This window comes from Helicoverpa zea, chromosome 2 (genome assembly GCF_022581195.2).
Source record: "Helicoverpa zea isolate HzStark_Cry1AcR chromosome 2, ilHelZeax1.1, whole genome shotgun sequence".
Lineage (NCBI taxonomy): Eukaryota > Metazoa > Arthropoda > Insecta > Lepidoptera > Noctuidae > Helicoverpa > Helicoverpa zea.
In genome coordinates, this window is record NC_061453.1 from 14,755,849 (window position 1) to 14,782,431 (window position 26,583).

At 39.4% G+C, this 26,583-nt stretch overlaps 3 protein-coding genes across 6 annotated transcripts; 1 reads left to right on the plus strand and 2 right to left on the minus strand.

The window, feature by feature from the left end:
- Positions 1-723: 723 nt before the first annotated feature.
- Positions 724-2,920, minus strand: LOC124642362 (60S ribosomal protein L35a). Of its 2 annotated transcripts, none has more exons than XM_047180762.1 (4): positions 2,778-2,920; positions 2,329-2,555; positions 1,324-1,554; positions 724-798 (listed from the first exon to the last, which is right to left on the minus strand). In XM_047180762.1, exons 2-4 carry the CDS (start codon positions 2,551-2,553, stop codon positions 775-777), a joined length of 480 nt encoding a protein of 159 aa, XP_047036718.1. In that variant the 5' UTR covers positions 2,554-2,555; positions 2,778-2,920; the 3' UTR covers positions 724-774. The 2 variants fall into 2 exon arrangements, with proteins under 2 accessions (XP_047036718.1, XP_047036724.1); XM_047180768.1 differs by lacking the exon at positions 2,778-2,920 and adding an exon at positions 2,736-2,758.
- Positions 2,921-3,295: 375 nt separating this feature from the next.
- On the plus strand, positions 3,296-20,630 carry LOC124638464 (dnaJ homolog subfamily C member 3). The gene is made up of 11 exons (XM_047175438.1): positions 3,296-3,518; positions 3,611-3,721; positions 4,047-4,141; positions 4,395-4,499; positions 9,781-9,981; positions 13,113-13,238; positions 13,443-13,667; positions 15,084-15,201; positions 16,775-16,907; positions 18,281-18,410; positions 18,616-20,630. The coding sequence occupies exons 1-11, from the start codon at positions 3,440-3,442 to the stop codon at positions 18,769-18,771; spliced, it is 1,479 nt and encodes a 492-aa protein (XP_047031394.1). The 5' UTR covers positions 3,296-3,439; the 3' UTR covers positions 18,772-20,630.
- Positions 20,629-25,098, minus strand: LOC124638473. 3 transcript variants are annotated; one of them, XM_047175453.1, is made up of 6 exons: positions 24,906-25,098; positions 23,647-23,848; positions 23,338-23,576; positions 22,838-23,057; positions 22,459-22,644; positions 20,629-21,134 (listed from the first exon to the last, which is right to left on the minus strand). In XM_047175453.1, the coding sequence occupies exons 2-6, from the start codon at positions 23,846-23,848 to the stop codon at positions 20,824-20,826; spliced, it is 1,158 nt and encodes a 385-aa protein (XP_047031409.1). In that variant the 5' UTR covers positions 24,906-25,098; the 3' UTR covers positions 20,629-20,823. The 3 variants fall into 3 exon arrangements, with proteins under 3 accessions (XP_047031409.1, XP_047031403.1, XP_047031415.1); XM_047175447.1 differs by lacking the exon at positions 24,906-25,098 and having other exon boundaries at positions 23,647-24,156; XM_047175459.1 differs by lacking the exons at positions 20,629-21,134; positions 24,906-25,098 and adding an exon at positions 21,483-22,129 and having other exon boundaries at positions 23,647-24,156.
- Between the last annotated feature and the right edge of the window lie 1,485 nt (positions 25,099-26,583).

Sequence of the window (26,583 nt, forward strand, 5' to 3'; positions counted from 1 at the left end):
TAAAAACCCTTAATTTCCCTCGCATTCCATCTCAGTCCTCTGTCCAAATGTGGCTTTCCATTATCTTTCAGACGCTTCCATTGCTCCTCTCTTACTGCCCAGCATTCCATTCCATAATGTTGTGGTCTGTGGACCATGAATATTTATTCATAACTAGCTGATCCAGCGAACTTCGTACCGCCTTTTCCTTATTTGCTCACCGTTTAGACTTACCCTGGACTACGACAAACATTTTAAAACCAAAATCAGCTCAATCGGCCCAGCCGTTCTCGAGTTTTAATCAGACTAACGAACAACAATTCATTTTTATTTATATAGATAACGAGTTTCCACTCAAGCTCCGAACTTTGTCAGCTCTAAGTATTTAGTAAACTGTCGCAGATATATGCTACTTAAAAATAATTATTGTCAGGAGGGTAGTTTTATCGAAAAAATAAAAATAAACCTTATCGCATTTTTCAGTCTTCTACCAGCAGCAACTTTACGCCACCAACGCCATCTGTTGTCCACGAGTGATATAACCGACGAATTTTACATTGCCTCGTGTGAAAATCACTATTCGGATTTCCATGTTTTAGAGAGATCCAAGAGGATCAGGATTTAGGAGTAAATTATGAATACGACGTCGCGGGTATCAGCTAATTATTTAGCCTGCGTTAGATATTTTTCAAAAACCGGACCCATAATCAAGAATATTGATGCTGTATGAATAAAACAAGGGAAGAATTTTTTTGGGTTTTTATTTTACGCTTATATTACTTAACAGGAAGGTGCTTAGATCCTGGAGGGATACAACATCTGAAACAATGAAAGAACACATCTTGATTACTAGGAATTGATTCTAAATAAAATCAAGTTGATGTATCAGTTTGTCTACATTTATATTCCATTTGGGTAGGCACTTAGAAGTAAATAATCTTGACTTTTTATGCAATTACATACATGATTTGCCTTGAATTCTCTATAAACTATGCTGGGGTGGCTTCCAGTTTAACTAGATACGTTTGGAGTACCAGTACTTTACATAGAGCCTGCATTCCTGACCACCACAACCCAGTTCCCTAACAACCTTTGGTACCCATAACAACTGCCAGAGGTATTCAAATGATAGCAATTTATGGCACTTTACGAAACACGAAGGAACACGCAATTACATATTACATACTGTTTCTGTGACTATTTACGATAATTTTAAGTCACTATTATTGATTTTTGTAAAAAGTACATATTTGCAAGATTGTTTACCTTCGGCTAAATTTCAGGATTCCATTATAGATTGTAAAGTTTAGTTAAACATTTATAAGGCACAGAAAGTGTACTCACCACGCGTATCCTGTGTCCCATGGCCTGAGCGGGCAGGTTGGAGCGGAAGCGAGCGCGCACACCACCGGAGTTACCGTGGGGGCGGGTCACCTTGCCCCAGATGGCGCGCAGCTTGGTCTTCTTGCCACGGGGACCACCAGCGATGGGTGTCCTCTTCTTGGCACGGTATACGTACACGCAACGCTTGCCAGCGTAGAAGTCTGCATCATCACGGCTCCTCGCTCCTTCAATCTGTAAAGTGATGTAGTAATGATTAGGTCTGGTTGATGAAGATTCATGAGGTTTAATCAACTTAGTATACTCAGTAAATTTTTGTCCACACAATGGTTCAGGTTTCAAATGTCATAAGCATCATTGAGAAAAAAAAAAAAAAAACTTATTTAACATTCCTGGATAAATGTGATTCCTAGAAAATGATGGTTTGCTTTTGTATTCTTATTAAATAACTGATAATTATCAGTCATATTATTATTATATATTTCCTACTCTGAATTTGAAATATGTAAAATAAAAAAAAAACAAGATAATGTAGTTGTGCTTTTGCAATAACTTAGACAATTTTGCAAACTTGGTGATGATAAGTTTAGTTTCTTTTCAGATACAATAAATTGTGATACATTAGAATGTGTGTATCCTAATTTAGAAAGAGATTAATTTTAAAATAAACTAAGGACATTCAATCCAAAATAGCACCTGCTTAAAGAATAGAGCACTTACTTATGTCAGTCCACTTAGACTAAACAAGTAAATGTATGCATGCTTTCTTTCTTTCTTTCTTTCTAAGTGAAAATCTGCAAAGTTAATGATGTATCACAACTACATACATAACCTTTAATACAAAATTTGTTTCTATTTAGTGTAACTTCTAGATAAATACTGAATTGTTTAGAGGTTAGGTTTCTACTAAACACTGGTGCAAGGTGGAATGGTTAGTAATAAGAAGTCATAAGTATGGTCTACCTCATGGATATGGACAGGTTTTGATAAGTAGGATCATCGACTTACCTTCAGGAGGGCTGTGTTTTCGTGCTGGTTGCGCAGACCACGCTTGTATCCTGTGAACACTGCCTTGGCGTACAGTCTGCCGTGGCGGGGCTTGGACGACACTTTGCGCACCGCCTTCGGGGGCTCCGCAGGCGCCGCGGGGGCAGCCTTAGGTGCCTTTTCTTTAGGCGCCTTAGTTTTAGGCGCTTTTGCCTTGGGCGCTGTCGATGGCGCTGCGTCAGCCATTCCTAAAACACCAATTTAACCAAGTGTTAAACAACCACGAACTTTACAAGATAGGTTATGTTGACAACCGACACTAATCTCGATATATCTCCATGACTAAAACAAATCTAACATTTTTGAGTATTCTGGGGCATTTATCCATTATTATATTATTTCGCTTATCACTTATTTTTCGTCCATACCGTAAATAAAAAGAAATTTTCAACAAAATTTAGCACACTAACCGTTTATTATTTTCCTTAGGAAATGAAAGAAGGGGTGAAGGTATTGCCAGTTCTAACTTTAAAATCATTTCACCTAAAATCAGGCAAAATATTTTAAAATTGATTGTGACACACAGACATCTATAAAATTAAAAATAATATTCATAAAAAATACCGTCTATATTTTAAACTAATTTATGTATTTATCAGAGTTATTGTGATATTATTTGTTATTAGAAAAATTCTTATAGTATATTGCTAAATGGTAGTATTTTTTTATATGGCATCTCAGATTTTTCGTTCCGAAGTACTTATTGAACTTGGAAAAAATAATTTTATAACAAAAACAAATTATAACAAAAAAGCAAAATTAATTTGCTAATCATGTATTTCATCATATCAACTAAGACTTATTTACATGGAAATTCTTATCTTACCTAAAAGTTATCTACAACAGCACTTGATTATCTGTGTACGAAGCCCAAACTAATTTGGTTATCTGTCTGCTGTCTAAACTTATTGTCTGATTGTCTGATTTGGACCAATCAGAAAAAACCACGAAAAGAGACGTACGAAAGATTCAGAAAGATGGATTGTGGTTCTGTCAAATGATTATTTTGTATTGAAATTGAATTGTTGTGAATTAGCCATAAAGACTGCAGTAATTACATTAACTTTTAATAATGGACTACTTAGTGAATATCAACTGGAACAAAGTCACGCCATGCCTTGTCTTATTAGTGCTAGAAGTAATGTTAGAATGTGTGTATTTTTACGAATTTTAACCTGCATATCAGCAGATTATCTTGTCGATTTTTGTATGAAAGTACGTGTTTTGAGTGGTTGACGTGTAGTTTCAGAATGTGCGACGCCGGCGGAGGTTAACAAACACTTGGAGCTGGGCCGCGACTTTCTGGCGCGGGGGCAGCTCTCTGATGCCCTGACACACTATCACGCCGCCGTAGGTAAGTGCCTGCTCGTGCTACGTACGTGTCTTATTACATGTCAACGTTGTACTTAACATCAGCCCTTTCTGCCTGTAACTTGTTGTGGTATGCTGCATTTAATAATTAACTGATACTGACTCAATATCATGTAAAAAATGGGAACACCCTTGAATGACATATTCCAACGATAAAAGACTCCTTGAATTTAATCTAAAAACAACAATAAACAGATTATTATATGTTCTGGAATACTAGCCAAAACACCTGTGTATTGTCATCATAACTGACAAGTTGGCACTCTGAGTGATAATGATAATTATTATACACTGTGTATGCTCTGCAGAAGGAGACCCACACAACTACCTCACATACTTCAAACGCGGCACCGTGTACTATGCACTGGGGAAAGCTAAGTTTGCTCTACAAGACTTCACTAAGGTAAGATTCAATTCATTCATGTTATGAAAGTACCGTTTAAATTATGTTAATTCAAAACATAATTAAAATATCTTTCTTGGAAAGTAATTTCTAAAATGCCTAATCTGTTAACCCAAATTATCTTAGATATTCATTATTCCATTTTAGTCAGTTAAATTGTGTCATACAAAATATTATTTTAAAGAGTCTTAATTTTAGTTTTTTTTTTTTTTTTTTTATGAGTTGCAGAAGTAATCATGTGAATAATTTTCAGGTATTGGAGATAAAGTCTGACTTCACAGCGGCGCGCCTGCACAGAGCTAACGTGTACCTGAAGCTGGCACAGTACACAGATGCCAAGGAGGATTACCTACAAGTCGTAAGTATCTTATCTGTAGGTCACACAGGCCAACTAATCTTGTGACAAAGCCTTGTCATCTCAAACAAATTGTATTGCAATTGTTCGGTAACAGTAGGTAGCTTGCTGACAAGAGGAAACTATATTTAAAAATGTTACTGAATGTTACATGATGTAGGAGTTCACAGTAATGCATAGGTTTCATATAACGTAAGCATTATTAATTACTAGCTTTTGCCCGTGTTAGATTTGATACATAATAGAGCAATTTAATGTATTATTTAATTATTGAAATCCCAAGAATAAGTGTAGAAAGCAAGGAATAAACATAAAGGTATAAAAAAATAAATAAAACATTTTCTATGATCAATATCAAATTGAAATGAAAAATCATTTATTCAAACTTGGCTGCAAAACAGCACTTTTAGAACGTCAGGATTTTACAATAGACAGCCCCCAAAACGCCCACCCTTCACCACTTCCTATGTGTTTTTGCTGGGAAGAAGAAGTTGTGGAACAAACTCCCCAGCAACACAATTCTGTCTGTATGGTTATAACCCATTAAAACATAAATCATATATATCATAAAGAAATAATTCCATATGGTAACCCAATGTAATACAGCATAAATATATCTTAAAGACATGTATAAAGCGATAGATCACTATACATTTTAAACATCAGCACAATAATACATAAAACAACAATTACAATAATCATATCACAGTAAGAAAATATAAATCAGGAAGAATACTTTATGGCTGATTTACATTGAGTCAGTAACTGACGTCAGTCCACTGACAAGTCAGTGCTGACCCGGCACTGCCATCGTGTAAATTGATTTGAAGTCAGCACAGTACTACTGACGAAACACTGACACTACACTGACTTCGTGTAAATAGCACGCGTCAGTTTTCGGCGCCTACACTGACGTCAGTTACTGACTCAATGTAAATCAGCCTTAACTTTCGTGTGTTGTCTACACCTCAACGTCCACCAGAAAAGTGCCATGACTATTTTAAAACATTATTTCGAACAGTCATACTATCCCGCCACAATTGACCAATCACAGACAAGTAAGCTTTATACACAAATAACTAAATTCACAATTGAAATAAACTAATTTAAACACACCAAATCTTATTTAAAACTCATAACGATAATTTTAATATTTATTTTGTCATTAAACATGTAAGATTTTAGATATAAAATTTAATGAACATAAAACAATTACATAAAGGTACCCTCGTTTTCATGTGCGTTTACAGAGACAGTAAAAATATTCAATATTTGACATTTAAAGTTCGTTTACAAAGATAGTTAAAATCAAGAAATATACAATAATCTAACACCCGCAACTTCGTTCGCGTGGAATAGTGACTACCAGCAGATTTTTGATTTGACCAATAGATTTATTTATTTATTTATTTATTTATTTATTTATTTATTTAAGGACAACCAACAAAGCATACACCAGAAAAGAACATGTTATAGCACTTACATAATAATTACATTTTGTAGTGTAGCCTTAATTAAAGGCTGCCACGGCATGCATTAAACATAGGAGTAAGAAAAAAAACAATAAAAAAATCATTTGCCATGTTACTAGCTAAGAATATTGTGCTGACTTGTGCCATCCAACAATTAATCACAAAAAGGAAAAACAAAACCTAAACATTTTATAAGTTTCAAAGTCTTATATAAAAAAAGTCTTATAAAAAAAACAACAATAATAAAAAAAACAATAACAATAATTTACCAATTTTACCGTTATGATAATGCCCCGTGCAGGGTAGACTTGAATTTATGTAAAGAGTAAGACATGTCGATATCTACGTTGGGTGAGCTTGACAGACGACTAAATTGTACCTGCATTCTATTTACAGTAGAAAAATGGCCCAGATTGGTCTTAAAGTTCTTAGCGCTAAACAACCGATATCGAGACTTTCGAGCGATTTTGTAAGGCACGTTAATATTTATTTGATCCAGTAACCGTGGACAATCAATGTGAGTATTTATTATTTTATACAGGAACAGATGATCTAGGATTATACGGCGATTTTCTAGACTCAGAAGTTTGAAGTGTTTCAAACGTGAACCGTAGCTAGATTTGTTTCTGCCTATATTGCAGTGATATGACAAGTGCCAAAGAAATCTTTTTTGCACTGATTCTAAACGTTGTTTATGTATCTCGTAGAATGGAGTCCAAGCTATACTGCAATATTCCAAGCCTGACCTGACTATTGAGTTAAATATTGCAATTTTAGTTGAGGCGCGTTTGAAATTTTTGCAGTTGCGAAGTATAAAACCCAACATTTTAAAACCTTTAGTAGCAATTTTATCAACATGAACGTTAAAGCGAAGCTTGTTGTCAATATAAACACCCAAATCACGGATAACTTCTTTCTCGCATATAATTTGGCCATTGATATTGTAACTACAAAAGTACGGTCCTTTTTTCCTCGAAAAGTGTACGTGATTACATTTTTCAGCATTAAGTATCATATTATTATCTAAACACCATATGGAAAAACGATCTAAGTCTTCCTGAAGTTTATGATGATCTTGAGTGCCATCTATTCGTTTAATGATTTTTAGATCGTCCGCGTATAGGTATATTTTCGAGTGTACAAAACAAGACGCCACGTCGTTTATGAATATATTGAAAAATAACGGGCCCAAATGGGAGCCTTGGGGTACACCTGATGGAGTGAGATACGTGTTCGACGAATAACCATTAACCACAACTTTAGCCGTGCGTTTAACAAGGTACGACTCACACCATTGCAACAACTTTCCTGCAATTCCGATCGCTTGTAACTTGTTGATTAACAATTTGTGATCCACCCTGTCAAACGCCTTGCTAAAATCAGTGTAGATTACGTCTACAGGTGATCCACGATCTACGGCGTCCACTAAATCTGAAATAAAGCACGCAAGATTGGTTCCAGTCGAGCGGCCCTTCATGAAACCGTGTTGTTCAGGCATCAATATTTGTTTTACATGCCACGATAGTATAGGAAATACTAAAGCTTCGAACACCTTTCCAAAAATAGACAAAATAGACACTGGCCTATAGTTGTTCGCAGCGGACTTGTCACCAGCCTTAAAAATTGGTACTACTCGCGCTTCTTTCCAAGCCTTCGGAAAACAACCTGTGCTTAGCGATTCATTATAAATCACAGAGAGAGGTTTTCCCAAGGCGTCACAACATTTTATTACAAAAATGGAGGGCAGTCCGTCGGGCCCTGGCCCCTTATAAGGGTCAAGTCTTTTTAACGCTTTAATAACAGTATCCGTGGTTAATGTCAATTGGGTCGGGAAATCGGTATTCTGCCATTGCGCAGCTACATGTTTAGACGTAACATTAACATTGTTGATGTAGATGGCGCTATATGTCCGGAATAATTTTATTTTTATTTTTTTTTGTAATAAAAACTATCCTATGTCCTTTCTCAAGTTTCAAACTATGTCTGTACCAAATTTCACACAAATCGGTTCAGTAGTTTAGGCGTGAAGAAAAGACAGACAGACAGACAGACAGACAGACAGACAGAGTTACTTTCGCATTTATAATATTAGTTTGGATAAAAAATCACTTGAAAAATCGCATTAGTTCCACTTAGCAAAATAATGAACTCCTTTTATTTGCAAACAACAAACTAGTCTATGCTCATGAACTGCTAATTAAATAAAATAAAAATAAACTAAAGCACTCTGGTTATGTTTAGTATCTGAAAGATTATTCTGGATCTTTTGTGAGTATTAAAAAAAATGTTTTGAGGATTTCTGCAACTGCAGTTACTGTAATTGAGTGAGAAACAATGAAACAGATAAGATAAGCTATCAGTACAATATTATATCATGTTTGTCATTGATTGTCTTGATTGTAATATCATTTAAATAAATCTTGAAAAATGTGAATTTCTCATGTTGGTTCCGTGGTTTTGGAGCCTTGTTTGTATATGCAATCAAAAAGTGTTTACTATTAACAAATGTATTAATGTAGACATGGCAGAGTAACTACCAGGCTACATGCTAGGCTATATTCTCTCACTCTTGCATTGAGTTTATTTAAAAATTAAATTAAATCTATTTTTGCAGTTTCCTTCAGTTCCATAATACAATCAAGGTTTTATTTGTCTGCAACATTTAAAAGTCATTTCAAAGCGTCGTAACTCTCGCTCGAATGATTTGACGACAAAAAGTTAATTCCACATAGAATGGTAAGGCTAAGGTCTTATCAAATGGCTATGCTTAGGTTAGTTTCGAATTAAAACTAAAAACAATAACGTAATGTGTGTCGAAATATTACGTGGCCGTGCCTGCGGCAAGTGTGGCGAATGTATGTTATTGCTCAATTATTCATGTTGTAAACTATTAAACCATGAAATGTTTGGTAATACTATCAACTGGAAAGTTAACTTAAGAATAATTTTATTCATAATATGACATAAAAAAATATAATAGATATTTTTATTTATCCTTTATTCTCTGGGAATAAATGGTATTCAAATGAGACTTTTATAATAGTATCAGTGTCAGTTTCTCCTGACAATGGTTTTGTCATGTTGAACATCGTGAATACTTACTTAATACTTGAATATCGTGTAGTTATTTTATCAATGTGCAATGTCATTGAAAAAGTTATTAAAAAGGTAACATTGTTTGTTTTATTGTGGGCGTAGTTATTGTTCGCGAATATTATTTGTTTGGTCAGCTGATCAGTCGCTCGTGGTAACCTTGACACTGGCAGCTCTTTTGTTGACATGATTTTGCAGTCTTGAACACAAGCGCCTATTGTGTAATGTCACAAGAACTGTAGAATAACCACAGTATTTTAGCATTTTTTACGATTTTATTTTATAAATACGGAAGAATGCACTGCTTTGTTCGAATATTACATTAATACCCATCATGCTAATGTTATTATGAGCCTTTTATCATCTTTATGGTATAATTTACATTCATAGCGGCGCATGTTATCGTGCACATGAACGATAAAGCGATTGTCAACTCATTGCCGCGCTAACGGTTTTATAATGATTTTTACAATGAGTACACACCAAACTGTTAATTTGTGTCATTCAAAGTATTAGTGATATTTGGTGACTGTTATGTAAATCCAGTATCCCATACCTTGGGAACAGGGCAGGAGGAAGTCCGTACAGATTCGCACATAGTGATTTAACTTGTTTTTTTTTGTTAACTATTAATTACATTGTACCAACCACAGTTTTGTATGAGAAACTATATTAAGATTTATTCAGAAATAAATAATGAATGTATTGTTTGTCCGCAGACGTACGCGGAGCCTTACAACGAGGAAGCCATAAGCCAGTACCACAAGATCGACGAGTACATCGAAGAGTTCCGGCTGGCGGAGGCGTACTACCGCGGCGGGGACTACCGCGCCGCCGCCGACGCCGCCACGCGCCTGCTCGACGTGTCGCCCTGGTCGGCGCAGCTCCGCCAGCTCCGCGCAGAGTGCTATATCGCGCTGGTCTGTATCAACAGCATATCTACTTTTTTTACTAAGCTGTTCTGTACAACGAGTTTTGCAATTGACCCCAAACTAGGCGTCAGCGTCCCACATCAATTATAGTATGTTGGCTATCATCCATCTGCCCCTAATCAAAAAGGTCCTTCGATTTCTATACATATAATAAATCTGTAGAAAAGTAATTTTTGTACATTGAAGAAATTGACAAAAAAAATAGCCAGCATGTTAAAGGATAACTAACAGAACCCATTTCCATCATTTTTGTCATTTTTGTCTGTTTGTCTGTTTGTCTGTTTATCTGTTTGTTTGTTCGGGATTCACGTAAAATCTACGAATTAAATGCAGACAATGCTTATATACAAAAATTCTACGTAACTTGGGGTATTACTTAGTTTTTGTTTCATCGAAATCGATTCACTCTATCAAAAGATATGATTAATTTTGTGAATTCAAGATGTAAAATATTACGACACGCAATCTATTTGTCAAAACTGTACATTTGAATGTTGTACTTATATTAGTTGATCGGCCTATTATTAATCTTTACACAGAAAATCACACCTTTATAAGTATCTTCGGAAGAAAAAAAAATATGAAAATTTTGTTTAGCCAAGGTTAAAGTAGCTCCATCTGTGCTAAATCTGTGGTAAATAAAATACATCAAATTTGTCAAAGGAGCGAGGTGGTAAATGACAATATCACCATACATTCTTTACAGAGGACTATTATTTCAACAGATGGAGTTGTGTATTTTCCGTATTTCACCATATTTTAACACGTAGTGTAATTTTTCGATAGACATTTCAATAGTGTTTGTCAGTTTGCCGTGCCACATCAAAATCCAACTATAATTATTACCTTGATGAAAAGAAAATTAATAGTTCTCAGCCAAATTTAAAACGGTGCCATCTAAATTATTTTTTGAACATTATGTCAAAAATGATGACTTTAGTGGAACAATTAATTATCATTTAAAGTTACAGATGGAGTTCATATCAGGATTTTTTCATAAACATAGTTTAGCTTATCTTCCACTAATGTGGTGGCCTTAAAACAAATTACTTTGAGTGAGTAGTATTAAGTAGACCTCAATTATTTTTTCTGGTGCAAAATATGTAAACTTAATCCTAGAAGAAATGAGGATCTATCTCTCGCAAGCGCTGCTAAGCGTGAGGAAGGTAATGTAGGATTCTGTAGCTTTAAAAACAAGCCCAGATACAAAGTGCAGATAAGAAATGGGAGCTCTCTCTATTTAATACCATACACACGTAAAATGCTTTATGCGTCTGAAAACGTACAAATTACGCGCCGCATACCAGAGACATGCTTACTTTCAACTTCTGATCGCAAATACACTGTTCACGATTACGAACAGTCTCAGTAAGACCCGAGCCAAGTCTAAAAACCCTAAAAAACACCTTTTATATAAAACTACGTTTGATGTCATTTAATCACAAAGACAGAATTGTTCTCTGTTGCAAATCCTATCCACCTATATCCTATCCTAATCCAAAATGCATTGCAGGTGTGCATTGCACAAAAACCAATGGTATCCTATTCGAGAAGTCAAAAGAGTTGACCTGCCAACGTCAGCTTCTGCGCTAAGCAAGTGTTCTTAATAGTACCATCAGAATTACATTCATCGTTGAATGAGGTGAATAAATTTTCAGAAACCACAATAACAGTAGTAGCCAAAGCGTATTATCGCTTCATAGAGCTCTGATTGGCCCCAGGTGACCAAGTCAGGTCTGATTTGTTCGTTCATCAGATCTTTGAAAGTGTTTGGGTGGATAATTACTGTCGTCCTGTTTACGTGTGACACAAAATATGGTATATAAACGTCCTCCGCTAGAGCGAAATTTTCCCGGTGTGCGGTAGTGACGCACAGTATACAACACTTATGTTTCTTTTGATTTGCTGGCTCTACCAAGAAATGACAAATTGCGAGCGTACATTCTGAAAATCTTGGCAAAACTACAGGTTTCAAGTACGAACACATGAAGTGGACTCTCACAGATACGTACATTTTGCCTATTCGTGAACTAATGCAAACATTTCGGTGGAGTCCCGGCTTAGGCCTCCCCCACATTAGGCGTGCGCGATCCTCGGGCGTGTGAGTAGCGCGGGCGCCGCGCGTGTGTCGCGAGCGCGTTGCGTGAGCGTCGCGTTTTGCTGCCCTGCGGCATTTGCAGCGCGCTCGCGGCGCGCACGCGCCGCTCTCCTTGACGTTTAACTGCTAAGGCGTTTAGCGGGCGGCGGGGATAGCAGGCGAAGGGGTAAGAACGCAACTCGAGCGCCGCGTGCTCGCCGCGAGCGCGTCGCTTGCACTCTTCACACATGCCGCAGGGCAGCAAAACGCGACGTTCACACAGCGCGCTCGCGACGTCCGCGCTACTCACACGCCCGAAGATCGCGCACGCCTAATGTGTGGTCAGCCTTACCATGAGTAAGTGAAACTATCCTACCCTATGCGCCTGCTGATGATGATGACTCATTTTATCATCCATCCAGCTATTCCCCAACTATGTTGGTGTTGGCTTCCAGTCACCGAATCTGTTTGAGTACCAATATTTTGCTTGGAGCGACTACCTATCTACCTATCTTTAATCCAGTCAACTACACAAGACGATATCCATGGTAAGACTGACAGACTTTCTGGCTTCTGATTAGTCGCAGCAGCTGCAGAAAATGTACAAATGACAGCTTTATCAGACTCAAAGCATGTAGACATATATTTATTTGATTATAGCTGTTTCCTGTGAAAATTACTTACGCACCATATACGTAATAATTTTCCAAATTGGCTGAACAACGTCACAAACTTTACTTCTTTTGTTTAGATAAATCCACATCACAACACAACCTTGATCAATGAATCTATGCGACTGCTAAGTGCTAATCCTAATTATACTGTCACGTGAAAGAATGCACCTACGGGATAAGTAGTATTTTGACGATTCTATATTGCCCACGCAGACGAAGTTGCGGGCAACAGCTAGTCTTATATAAAATCGGCACTTAAACTATGTATTTTATAGAAACCTCATATTTTGTTAGTCAGTCTTCTACGTAGCTATTTGAGCGACTTGTAACTTCGTACCTCAATGCTAACAGTATAATATTGTTTACAGAACGACCTATTCTCAGCGGTGTCAGACATCCGCTCCGTGAACCGGCTGCAACAGGACTCTACTGACGGGTACTACCGACTCGCTACACTTTTGTACAGACTTGGGCACGTCAGCGACGCATTAAAGGTTCGTATTACCAACACATGAAAAATATCTACTAGGCTAAGTTCATAAAACTTGGTCACCTCTCATCATTATCTTCCGAGCCTTTTTCCCAAGGCTTGGTCACCTCTATTTAGGAAAAAAAATGAAATCACGTCTTATTTAACGCGACTATTGAGGGTTCTGTATTTTAATGTAAAAAGATAACTTATCCATGTATTCTTGCAGGAAATCCGAGAATGTCTGAAATTGGACCCGGAGCACAAGAAGTGCTTTCCGTTCTACAAGAAGGTGAAGAAGGTGGACAAGCTACTGCTGGAGTGTGAGGAGTTGAGTGAGGCGAGAGACTACGCGGGCTGTGTGGCGGCTGCTAATAAGGTGCTGAAGATCGAGGATGAAGTCACGTTAGTTGTGTTCGAGGCCAGGAAGTGGCTCTGCAGCTGCTTGTCCAAGGTGAGCTACTATAATTATATATTGTTAAGTTTTGCTGAATTACTTGTAATGTGAATTAGAATGTACATAGGTGAAAGGTAAAATGTTTGAGTAGTAATTTGAGAACTTATCAATATCTTCTGGTTACTAAGAATATAGGGTGCATATACATACAGGTTAATACTCAAGGTTGTTTAAAATAGTAAACATTTACCATTTTTACTGGTACTGATAGGTTAGGTACTGATGAATTTTCCCATAGTTTAGCAGTTAGCAATATCTTGCAGAATTAATAAGAAGTGGTTATGTGGCAGATAGTATTAACTACTAGCTTTCGCTCGCGGTTTCACCCGCGTCCCGTATCCGGATGGAGACAAAAATCTCCCGGGTCTAAGTTACCTCCCCTCTAATTTTCAGCTAAATCGGTCAAGCCGTTTTCAAGCGGGTTTCATTTTTATATATATAGATGAGATGAGTGAGGTGTATCCATAGACATAATATAGTAAACAGGACTGCGCATCTATACCCAAAAAACGAGCCATCTGTTCCTTTCTAATAGGGTGACCATAAGATTAAGCTATGTGAGACAAATCGGAATTTGCTGCGAAAGTGCGAAAGTTTATTAAACACAGATTGGTATTGAAGTTTTAACTTACGCAGTTTGTTACCTTAAGATATTAATATAGGCTTTTAATAATTAGCGGGAATCAGCAGTATAACAGCAGGAAGATTCGAAGTGAAGACTGTTTTTTTTTGTATTTTTGCTTCACATATAGACTGCTGAGCCATTTATGTCGCCTTTTTTACATTTTTGGGAAGCTATAACAATAGTACAACAGTTTTAGAATCCATCACCCATATTTTGACTCATTACAAGAATTTATGGGCACCCTAGTTGTTTGATTTACGAAAATGTTATTATTAGCTAACCTGTGGAACGATATATTGCAACCACCATAGAATTCAATTATACAAGTATAAACGCAACACTTTTTCACTATTTTAATAGTTTAAATTGATTTAATACAAAAAAATATAAATAAAATTTTAAATGCTGAATACGCGCCAAGAATGTTGAGGGTTACCACTAGATAATAAAAAAAAGCAAACTACAAATTTATGTTCTTTATTTTCTAAGAATAAATGTGAATAAATTATTACGATTGTTATTAATTTGTTGACTTACAATTGTTAAAATAAGATAAAAATATAAGTGATTCAATTGTTTTTTTGGGTAGACAAAACTGTTGATCATAACATTTTTTTATGCTGGCAAGGTGTTAGAAAGAGACAAACGGCCTCCGTTCTAACTATCCCTCTCGGCTCGGATTTGCCTCTGTGTATTATGCAACCAATTTAGTACCTTATTGCGTTGGAATTGTTTAGTATATTACATCTATGGGTGTATCTAGTTAGTAACGTGTCGTGTTGCTATAGGACGAGCAGCACACCGAAGCACTGGCGGCCTGCGGCTCGGCGCTGGAGCTGCAGCGCGACGCGCGGGTGCTGTGCGACCGCGCCGACGCGCTGCTGGGGCTCGACATGTTCGATGATGGTGACTATGCCATGCTCTCACTATTTATCAAACCGCCTTCGACGGCAATAATTGATGCATAATAAATTGCACAACAAATTGACCAAAATGTTGAATGTTAATGCAAAACTTTTATTGAACAACACATATCTACTACCTTACGTTATGTTGTCGACAATATATATGCCATCAGAAGAACCCGTATTAATTTTAATCACAAACAACAGCACACTACGAACATAGTTGCGCGTTACGTCTCAATTTCGTCAACAATTGATGCTGAACTAATAAAGATGTTGTTAAATAAGATAATACAAACATCGCCGCGTCCTGTTGTGCAGCAATACTGCACATGTTAAAGGTCACGTGTCGCACGCCAAAATTGCCTAGTGAAAAACAATTTTATACAGCTAAAACTCTCGTCACTTCACTTTGACGCTCTTTTCTTTCTCAGTTGCCTACTAAAAACTATACAATAGCCAACATCTGTAAAACCCAGTCATGCATCTAATTACTAAGTTTAAAATTACAACAGTATCTAACAAGAGTTAAAAATTAGCTATTTTCCGCAGTTTAACTCGCATTTTAAAAAACGACTTACCACGAAATCGCCATCTAAGGGTGCGTCCACATCTGGCGAATGCGCCGCGAATGCGCAGCACGCGAGCCGATCGCGAGCTGTCCGCGAGCTGCGCGCGTGCATTTTTGTTCGTGCGCCGCTTCTGCTTGGCCCGCGCGCAGCTCGCGCGCGACCTAAGCGCCGCACGCGAGCGGCGCGCAGGCGGCGCGCGACGTCTGCCATCTTCGATAGTACTGAGCCAATATACGGAACTGTAAGGGCGAGAACTGATTGCGCGCAGATCGCGCGCCGCTCGCGCGCTCTATACGAGCCTTGCGTGAGTTGCGCTAAAGACAAGCACCGAACTATTGCAGTGACTGCACGCGCGCAGCTCGCGGACAGCTCGCGATCGGCTCGCGTGCTGCGCATTCGCGGCGCATTCGCCAGATGTGGACGCACCCTAAAGCCGCGTACGCACGTACGAACAAATTTGTTGCGTTACATGATATGCAACAACTTGGTTCGCACGTGCGTACCACTATCGAACATCGAACACTCTGTTCGTCAAACATGTTCGCGGCGATCCTTGTAGTGTGTTCTATATGGACGGTGTTCAAAGAGCTTTAATAAATGTTACGCAACAAAACTGTTCGTATACCTAGATCTGGGCGGGGTGCGGGCGCGGCAGAGGGCCTACCCGTACCTCAGTTCTCGACAAGTAGCCGTCAAGGTTATTCGCGTGCTATGTTTATTATTAAAAACATCCCTAAGTTTTCCAGTCATGGCCGACGAAGAAAATTTTCAACGGGGCCGTCATGGCTACTAAGATAGAGTTCACGACTGTTGTTCACGAACTCGACTCGAACTATGTTTGCGTTCGTGTTCGAATATGCCATCCATACGTACGAACCAAATGTTCGGGTCTGGTGTTTGTGTTCGCTATGTTCGTGTTCGTACGTGCGTACGCGCCTTAACAAAAACATATTTTGAAGTAAACGAGTAATTTTAACTAAACTATAAATCTGTTCTCTCCAGCCATCCAGTCGTTCAAGGAAGCGTTAGAGTTAGAGGAGGGACTGCAGCGAGCGAAGGACGGCCTGAGCCGAGCGCAGAAACTGCAGAAACAGTCCGAACAGAGGGACTACTACAAAATATTAGGAGTTAAGAGGTAAGCTTCCTTTCACGGTTGTTACATATTGCTACATCAATTTATGGATTATTATAAACGAATTTGTAGCTACAACCAGGCCTCTGTCACTCGACGTACTTGCGCGCGATAAATGCCTACCGCTCGCTGGGTTACCGGTAGCCCCACGCGGCTCAGGGCTTTCAACAGTCACACGCGCCGCGCGCGTTCTAATATTATTATTTTTATTTCGTGGCATGTTATGCTGTTGGTTTTTATTAGGTTCTTTAAGCTACCTCACAAACTGATGGATTATTTGAGTTGTGTTGGTTTATATGCGACTATTGTAAGATTTAGAAACATTTTATATGTATGAACTTATCTAGTAATTCTATTTTTTTTTTAATAAATTAATATTTATCTACTTTATGATTTTAACAACAGAGATCATTAGGTACTTATTTTACTTTAGATACCTACTTAGTTATATGAACTGTATTGTGAGTTTTGTAGCTTAAAACACATCTCGAGTGTAAGTAGGTATAGTTCTGGTCCAACTTAATGACGACTCGGAACATTACGCGTGTCGCTACGCAGAAACCAATTTTAGTTATGTATCAACACTCGAGGGAGTTGTACCATATGGGGTATGGCACTTGTGCTCGAAAAATAGTTGGAAACCGCCTTTGATTTTGACGAAAGCTTTACTTAAGCACTTACCTATGCTTATGTATTAGGTAATATTTAGTAATATGTACCTACCCATACTCCATTTTAGTAGGCAATACAATAGTTAACTAAAGAAAAATATTCTTGATATTACTTTTTCTTTAAAAACTCAGTTTTAAAAAAGGCTATCTTAAAATAAGCATAACTTTGTTTTCCTACTTAAATATTAATAAATTGTAAGAAGCAACCCTAAGCACGGCCACGGCACGGTTGCGGTCACTGAACTGTGCGCTATCGCATTGGAATAACAATCAAGCGCTCGAGCTTTTAAGATTCATTTTATAACGCAGCTAGGAATTTGTAGGTGCTTATAACAGTAGGTATGGACTTTTTTGTATGAAGTGATTTATCTGTTACGTAGTAACTATTATATAATCTGTGCTACAACTGTTGTGAACAACTAAAACAAATATGTAGTAATATTTGTAGATTTTGCAGTAAAAAAGATTTCTTTATTTAGTAGAATATATAGTGGGATATATTTAATACATTTATTTAAATACTTCTCTTGCACAAACAGTACAAGGGCGGACTTAACGCCTTGATATTTTCTATGGGTCCTAGTTGCTTGGAGTAAAGAAACAAGTAAATAAAATGATTATGTCAATACAATTTTTTTTTTCAATCGGCATTGTATAAATTGATACAAAAAATAATAAAAATATATGTTCTTATAATGTATCCAGATCAGCAAGCAAGCAGGAGGTGATCAAGGCGTACCGCAAGGCGGCGCAGAAGTGGCACCCCGACAACTTCCAGGGCGATGAGAAGAAACTCGCGGAGAAGAAGTTCATCGACATCGCCGCCGCTAAGGAGGTACTACACTACTTATATTATCTACCTGTATTTGATGCCTTTATATGAAATAGTGGAATATTTGATATTTGATCAATTATTTGTTGAAAATGTTGAAAAATTAATTGCCGCCAATTATTTGATGATTTTTCATTTTTCAAAAAAAGTTTTTCAATAATTATTGTTTTGGTCGTAGATCGTCTAATTAGGCTTTTTAAATGTACAGGTGCTGACAGACCCCGAGAAGCGTGCGATGTTCGACGCGGGCTCGGACCCGCTGGACCCCGAGGCGGGCCGCGGCCAGCCCGGCGGACCCTTCCACAACCCCTTCCACCACTTCCAGCACGGCTCGCCCTTCCAGTTCAAGTTCCACTTCAACTAACACCAGGACTTACGTCTACTGCACACTCGCCGCCTTACAACACACTCAGTAAGCTGTCCATACAGACACAATGCGAACTACGCCTCCGCAGCCATGTAAGACAGTACTTTTATAAATAACGTACATATAATTATTTAAAAAACGAATAGATGTGAGAATACGTCATCATGTAATTCGATAACCCATTCAGTGCCTTTTCTTTATAAGACATACCATTTATCTTGACGAATGTCTTAAAGTGGCAACACTGAATTCAAAGTCAGCGGTCTATAAAGGCGCGGCTCCACCGCAGTGCACGCTGTGCACGGACACGCGGCGCATTTTAGCTGCGTGTATTCATTTGTTTGACAACGTGGGTCTACGTTTCCACTGAAGTACAGGAATATGACCCACGACTATGTATAGCGTGGCACGGCGCACGGGTAGACCCACGCTGACTGCGTTGAGCTACGTAACGGCTTACAACAACTGCTCTGCGATAACCGAGCTGTACATAGTCGTGGGTCTTATTTGTGTACTCCAGTGGAAACGTAGACCCACGTTGACAGCGTTGAGCTATGTAACCGCCTATTCGAGCAAGCCACGCGTGTATCAACGACGTCAATTCATGCGTAGCCTCTCCGTGGGTTGCAGTGGACACAACCACATACATTTTCTTACAAAGCGAAGCTTAATACACGTGCGTAGCCTCTCCGTGCACCGCGGTGGGCCCGCGCCTTAATGAACAGTTTACTGCGTGTGTGTATTCCTGTGTGAGTGCGATGCCATAGCTCGGCGACTATCCAAGACTGCGACAGAACTGTACATTGCGTACTTCGTGAACCTAATGTAACTGTGATATAATAATGAATATCAGTTGTTATCATTCACTACTCTTGTCTAAATCAACTAGTTCTGTCGCCCACCGAATTGTAAATATTGTGTAATTTTATAAATCGATCCTAGCTTACAATACATTGTGGGGTTTTATAAACAGGCTTTTTGTCATTATAATGGGTAGAGCTAAGCGGTCGAGCTAACTCCTACTTTACACATTGTAATGATGACACGTGCTACTGCAAGCCAATCACAAAATTAAGCTATACGAGAAATATCATGAATTTATACTTATTAGTTGGGAACAAATGTTTTTGTTCTTGTACTTTACTTTGATCTCCAAAATAATTTGAAGATTGTTAAAATTAATTAAATCAACGAAGATTGCCAGCTCATTAAGCTATGAATTTGTATGCTTTTAAATAATTTTAATTGGCGAAATCGCATCATTTGGATTGTTTTCTTACTAATGATATTAACACTGCAAACCTGCCTATAAAATGTGTAAAAACTAGTATTCCTACTACGTGAGCTATAAAATACAATTTAGAAGATATTTCCGAGCCCGCGCGGTGTGTCTCTATGTGTGAGATGCGCCGACACAAGTGCCCTTCTCTGAACAGAGACAATATCAATGCAGTTACAATGTTAAGTTTATTGTATACGTGTGGTGTCGACATGCCTGTTGTTCAACACATTCAGCCTTGTCACTGCAGCAACTAATATGAAATGTTCTACCTCGGGTTTTTCGCTGGTATATCATAATTGTCTGTAATGAATGGTATCACTCAGCCGTGGCCAGTTGTACATTTGTATAATCACCTGCCAATGTTTTGTCCAAAGTAGGTTCAGTCGGAAACCAAGACTTTAGCCAATGTTGGTCCAAATAATAACGAAATATTCAAATGTTTAAGATACAAGGGTTTTTGCTTTACGCATTAACAGTCGATAAATAAATATTTATTTACTAATAAGTTATTTTGTTGTGATTTCTTGTAACTTTGTAAATATTATAGGAATAATATAAGATAGTGTAAAACGTTTACGTTTATTTATTTTTTATTCGATCCAAACATTAAATTCGTTCAGAAATCTTTGCAGTCATATCGAGGTTTTAAATACCTTGTGATATCCATAGCAGATACGCGAACATTATTACAGTCTATTAAAGATAAATATTACAATAAATACTAAGTCTAAAAATACAAGGTAAGTAAATAGCCCTAAGCTCTGGTCTCAGGGCTCGTCAGTCCACAATATCTTTGGTTTCCTCCCCCCCGGCGCCCGCAGCATCCGCGCGACGCGTTCGATCTCATTGCTGAGCTTCTCCTTGTCCTCCGCCCTCTCGCACACGTAGCGCTGGCGCAGCGCGCAGTCGGCGCCGCGCAGCGCCGCCCGCGCGGAGCCCGCGTCGCGCCGCCACGCCAGGCAGCGCCCGTCGCCGGTGATGTTGAACGACGTGGTGGCGTTGCTCAGCACCGGCCGCGCCGAGTGCGACCAGATCCACAGCAGCCCCGGGTTCAGCCCGCCCGTCCAGAACTCCACTGCTACACAAACACACATACCATTAGGGTCAATTCCCACTGAAAGAGCAACGGCCGGCAGCGGCCGTAAGAGCACGGAAAATGTAAGAGCGCGGCGCGCGCGCCGCGCTCGCGCTCAATCCCTTGCAATTACGGCCGCTGCCGGCCGCTGCCGGCCGCTGCTCTTTCAGTGGGAATTGACCCTTAGTATCTATGTTACTCAATATTAGCTACATCTCACTATATTTTAATAACTACAGATTGTTTGCCTATCAAAAAAAGTAGTTCAGGCAAGCAAGTCAAGTACAATGACTGTATGAGAACTGACATGGTACAACTTCTATCAATTAACGTTATTATCGATATCTATGATGTTGCTATTCATTCAAAGGTTTTGCAATTAGTTTTAAGGAGCTAAACTTACGTTAACAGTCCGCCTTGTTGTTTGAAGCTTTATGCGCTTACGCATTTTTATTAGAAACTCCTTCTGTAGATCTAAACCTGATTCCCGACCTATCCTAAACCTGCTCCATGAATTGAATAAAAGAGTATATAATGGAACCGGGACTAAGTTATGTGACTATGTATTAGAAAATTAGTTAGATAATGAACTCTGGTATAATAGTTCAGTGTTTATTCATACTTCGGTTAAAGCCCTGATTTGGCTGAATATATTATATTGTTTTATAATACATGGTGTAAAATTGGCATGCATTTATTAACTTTGAAGTTTGAAATAGACATCACTTATTTAGGTATGCGTTTAGTCATCTTTTGCATCGGGAACAGTGGTGATAAATGTATCTTTTTAGCCAGCTTAAGTGAAATCTTGGCGAAGTTGTATGTGATAACGCCATTGGCCATTCTGTCTGATATGATCTGATAGATAGTATACGCGATGGAGGCTATTGTAAGGTAAAGCAAGGTGCGTAAATATTTGTATAACCAGATGCATTTCTCAAGAGAGCACATCTGAGGCGGCTTTCCTTGATTTCGTCTGTATTTGTAACGATAGGATCCTTTGGCAGCAAGAAAGAGAAGAAAAATGTATTAGATGTTAATCAAGCATTCGGACAAGAACAGAACAAAAACTGCAGCTTGAAGGAAGCAGGAGCTGCGAGCTTTTGTACGTAAGGCTCAAACCTTCCTGTGCGTCAGTGATGCGAGGATCAGATTAAATGATAGGACATTATGAACTTTATATGGGTAACTAAAATATTTCAATCTAAAAGCGCTTGTTATATCATGGTGATCTTCACCTCGTTACCAATTGAGCCTAGTGTAGGTACTAGCAATTTTTATTGGCCCAGTTTTTTTATTCAGCGTGTTGAATACAAGAAAGGCTTACCTTTAGAGCTTTTGTTATCGCCGAAGAGGTTGTTTGCCAAGGAATCGCGCTCCGCGTCGGAGTCCAGCTCCAGCATGTGGCCCTTCAGCTTGCGGCAGGCGTAGCTGGCGCCCTTCCAGTTGGCGTTGTCTGACGAGATGTGGTAGCAGCCGCCGCCCACGCGCGTGTAGTTCTCTCCGCACGGCTCTGAATATCACGTGTGTCGTGTGACATTTAGTTAACTTTCTACAATGGCGAAAGTTGTTTGTGGCAATGTCGAAAGTTAATAAAGTTTGCATTCTTCTGTAGGTAGTATTCATAATTTTTAATCAAGTTAGAGACCTCTGAGCTTATAATCGTACGAATATAAATAAGTATGATTGTAAATGAAGTGACTGACCAGGTTTAGCCTCATTGCCAGCCACCATATAATGTATGGTTTCCTCAATCTTGCGCAGACGTTTCTCCATGATGTCGGCGCGCCACACCAGCTTCTCGATGGCGCCCAGTAGGTACAGGTCGGTCTCGGAGACCTGCTTCTGCGGCGGCTGGCGGTTCTCGTCTACGCGGTCTAGGCCGCTGCTGTGCACGGGTATTGGTTGGTTCTGCACTGGTGCCGGCTGCAACGGGCAAATGCATAACTTGATGTGATGTGATGATCTCAACGATATGAGCGAATTTCACTGGTATGAAGTTTCGTAGGAAGTGGTTTAAACAAATCTTACTCGATTTTCCTCGACTAACTAACAAGGTAGCTAATTCAAGATCTTGTAAGTAATAAAAAATATCCTAATCCCAAGGCCAAAATAAGTTCATTGGTTTCGGTGTAAAAGCGTGAACTTATAGGCATTAAGTGTAAAATAAGGATCTGGTAGGTAATTGAATGTCATAACAACTCACATAGCTGGGCTTGAACTTGTCCTTGTACGGGTTGGGGGGCCGGTTGACGATCTTCCCGCTGTGCAGTGGCGGCGCGTGCTGCCACTCGTCGTAGGGTCGCGCGCCGGCCGGCAGCGGCGGCTGATGCTGCGGGTGGTTCGGGTGCTTGCTGTGCGGCGGCGGCGGCGGCGGCAGTAGCGTGCCGTCCATGCGGTCCGACACGTAGTAGCCCTGCGCCGGCGGGAGCGCCATTATGCGACCTGACAATGAAACTACATTAGCCACACACTTAAACCTGGTCTCCGTAAGTAAGACTTGAAAGTTACTAACCATGTCGTTCATTCGTTCCTTGTGTTTCAAGCGCCCACTGCTGCAGCATGGCCATCCACGGCCCGTCGTCATCATGCAGGCCGCACGTGGTCTGCTCCACGCCGCACCAGCGCTCGTCAACTACAGTGCTGTTGGAGTCCTTGGCGGAGCCCGCACCGGCCAGACACAGCACGCCCAGCGCTGCAAGCGATAGCAGCGACATCTGCAATATGTGAGGGGTACGTGAAATCATCTGCTTATCTCATAAGTCGTATTTTTCAATATCATACTTTGTATGGAAATGTTACACTTTTTAATGAGTCATGTTTGTCTTTCGAAACCGTCGCGTCGAGCGTACACCTAACCAACCAGCCCACATCCTTTTTCGCAAATAGCCTAGATTATTTATTTCAAAACAAAGATGAGTAATGTCGTCCGCGGTATTACCGATGTTACGCGCGGGGTCAGCGCGGGTTCACGCGGCGGTTGCGCAAGCGCCGGTGAAAGCGCTGCCGGCCGCAAGTAAACAAGGATTATCGGCGCTCGGGTATTTCCGACTCGCCGTCGCCGCTCTGATTGCATTGCATATGCAGTTCCTTGATGGAAGTGTGCAATCGGTATAGGCAGATAGGTTCATTAACTTTTTCAACATCGTCGTACCTTATTGGCAATTACCTAAATGGGCTAAAGAGTTATGAATCATCATCAACTATGGAGAACCTAATATTAGTAAAGAATAACTCTAGGTACCAGTCCTAATGCAGTCAGGTCAAAATTCGATGCGTATCCAATCTATCACATTGGGCATAATAATAATGTAGCAAAGGCAAAGGACTCGTAAATAAACTGGTTTGGTCGTCAATCAAATCTCGAGTCGAGACTGAAGAACCGCGTAGCTGTAACGAATGAACTTTGTTCTGACTTCAGCTAATTTAAAGGTAGAATTGTGTTTCTTTAATGAAGTAAGTAATGAGCTAAACGATTGTCGAGTGCTTCCTAAACAAAAACAAACAAATGTGTTTTCTCTCGATCCGAAAGGATTGATGATAAACAATTATGATTGAATCGTTTTTACGTTGCATGAAATACTTAATTTCTTTTCTCTACAGGTAAACTAAATCTAATTCATCATAACAAAATTCATGATCCTAATCAAGTAAATAAGCAAAACTTCAATAACATACTCCACCTATACGTCTAAGAACTTTCTTTTCGATACCCATGCATGCTTAATTAACACGCGCGCGACTCGCGAATGATCTAAGTAGAAAGTGACTTACCTCCGTGTCTCCTTTAGTTCAACGGATATTATGAGCACTAGTAATATTTGGCAATAAGTTCACTGTTGTCGGTGGTCGCGGGCTGACTGCCGGGCGCAGCTCGAGGTATCGATGTGGTGTCCGCGCAGGCGCGTGCCGGCACACTGTTGTGTTGTGGAGAAATTGCCGCACGCGAGGAAGTGGGGAATGTTCATTGTATACAAGACTGTCGCCGTGACGTATGCTCGCATGTTTTGCTAAACGCGGATGTGTCTGCGATGGAAGATGTCGACCATCTTCTTGCACTTGGCATTGACAGACTTAAATCAAAATGTAGAGAGGTTCTTCTTACTTGGGTAACAGCTCTACTCTATGTATTATGCTATTCGCACTTGCGACTAGCGCAAATCATTGAAGACATTCCCATTTGTTATCCTTTTGATGTTTTCATCAACATGTAATTGGGGGAACACAGCAATCAGTTCCTATGTATGTATTTGTGTTTTATGTAAGTGATCTGTGTATCCTCTATTGGAAATCCAAATAAATAAATCACAAATATCGCTCCTTGTAGAGCACTGGTACTCTGCATCCGGTTAGACTTGAAGCCGACCCCAACATAGTTGGGAAAAGGCTCGGAGGATGATGATGATGATGAAAATATCAAGAACTTACCTCTACAAATTCTCTGAATAGTGAGATGAGTAAAAGCCGGGTTATGTAACTTTTATCAACCTTGTTCTAAATCTGTTGTGACCCGGAATCGAACTTCTAGAAATAACAAACCGAACAAAGTTTTTATGCAAGGTATTCTGCGAATTTTCGAGTTGGTGATGTGATAGGTACAGGTTGGACCAAATGTGCCCACATTATTGTATGGCAAGAGCTGTAATGGTTATAAAATATGGGTTTGTCACATAGCTCGCAGAACAGATGGCCGGTGGGGCATAAATCTTCTCGAGTGGTGACAACGACCCAGATGGATATACCTCCCACTAGATTGACGGCCAATCTTGCCAAGGTCGCCGGGAAGCAGTGGATGCCGGTTGCTGAAGATCAAGCAAAGGACGTCTTTTGTCAACATTATCATTAAACTTTGGAAAAGTATTTTCTAATTCTTGACTTCTGTAACTAAAGTCCGACCGATGTTAGGCAAGAAGTGCATGTCAGCATATTATAGTTTAGGAATCTGATTTCCTAAGGAATCCAACTAATATTCTAAACAATTAGCAATACCCCTATTGTCCTACAATGGTATGCGTACACATAATACGTTGCATCACTAACGGCGAGTAGCACACATGCGCACGCGCATGGCAATGAGCGGCGCGTTGTGCAACAGAACAACTTTCGTTTCAAGGTCGAGCCTGAGTGCTGACGCATCACAGCATCATGTATCCTGTACCTACATGACTACAGAACTCGTAGAACGCCAGATTTCTCCTCGTAAAATGAAAGTTTGGAGATATGGACGATTATCGTGCGGTTTCCTGCAATTGTTGGAGTTTTATGACTCGCAATTGCTTTGCGATAGTGTATTCGTGAGTAACGCATGCTATTAAAACATTAAGGATATAAGTGGAACTTGTTAAGAAGCAAGGAAGGAAGGCTCACGATAATTTTGATTTCACACTCACCCAAACGAGTGGAAATAATTGTCGTTATCGTTTTAATCATGTTTATCACGTTTGGTAAGCCC

Bases quoted from the DNA above. Each gene is read 5' to 3' on its own strand.
- LOC124642362 (XM_047180762.1), bottom strand. From the start codon at position 2,553: ATGGCTGACGCAGCGCCATCGACAGCGCCCAAGGCAAAAGCGCCTAAA. The intron at 1,555-2,328 runs GTAAGTCGATGA...ATCACTTTACAG, and splicing joins AAAACACAGCCCTCCTGAAG to ATTGAAGGAGCGAGGAGCCG. The intron at 799-1,323 runs GTGAGTACACTT...TCATTGTTTCAG, and splicing joins TGGGACACAGGATACGCGTG to ATGTTGTATCCCTCCAGGAT.
- LOC124638464 (XM_047175438.1), top strand. From the start codon at position 3,440: ATGGACTACTTAGTGAATATCAACTGGAACAAAGTCACGCCATGCCTT. The intron at 13,239-13,442 runs GTTCGTATTACC...GTATTCTTGCAG, and splicing joins ACGTCAGCGACGCATTAAAG to GAAATCCGAGAATGTCTGAA. The intron at 13,668-15,083 runs GTGAGCTACTAT...GTGTTGCTATAG, and splicing joins TCTGCAGCTGCTTGTCCAAG to GACGAGCAGCACACCGAAGC.
- LOC124638473 (XM_047175447.1), bottom strand. From the start codon at position 23,878: ATGATTTCACGTACCCCTCACATATTGCAGATGTCGCTGCTATCGCTT. The intron at 23,577-23,646 runs GTTAGTAACTTT...TTTCATTGTCAG, and splicing joins AGGAACGAATGAACGACATG to GTCGCATAATGGCGCTCCCG. The intron at 22,645-22,837 runs GTCAGTCACTTC...CGTGATATTCAG, and splicing joins TGGCAATGAGGCTAAACCTG to AGCCGTGCGGAGAGAACTAC.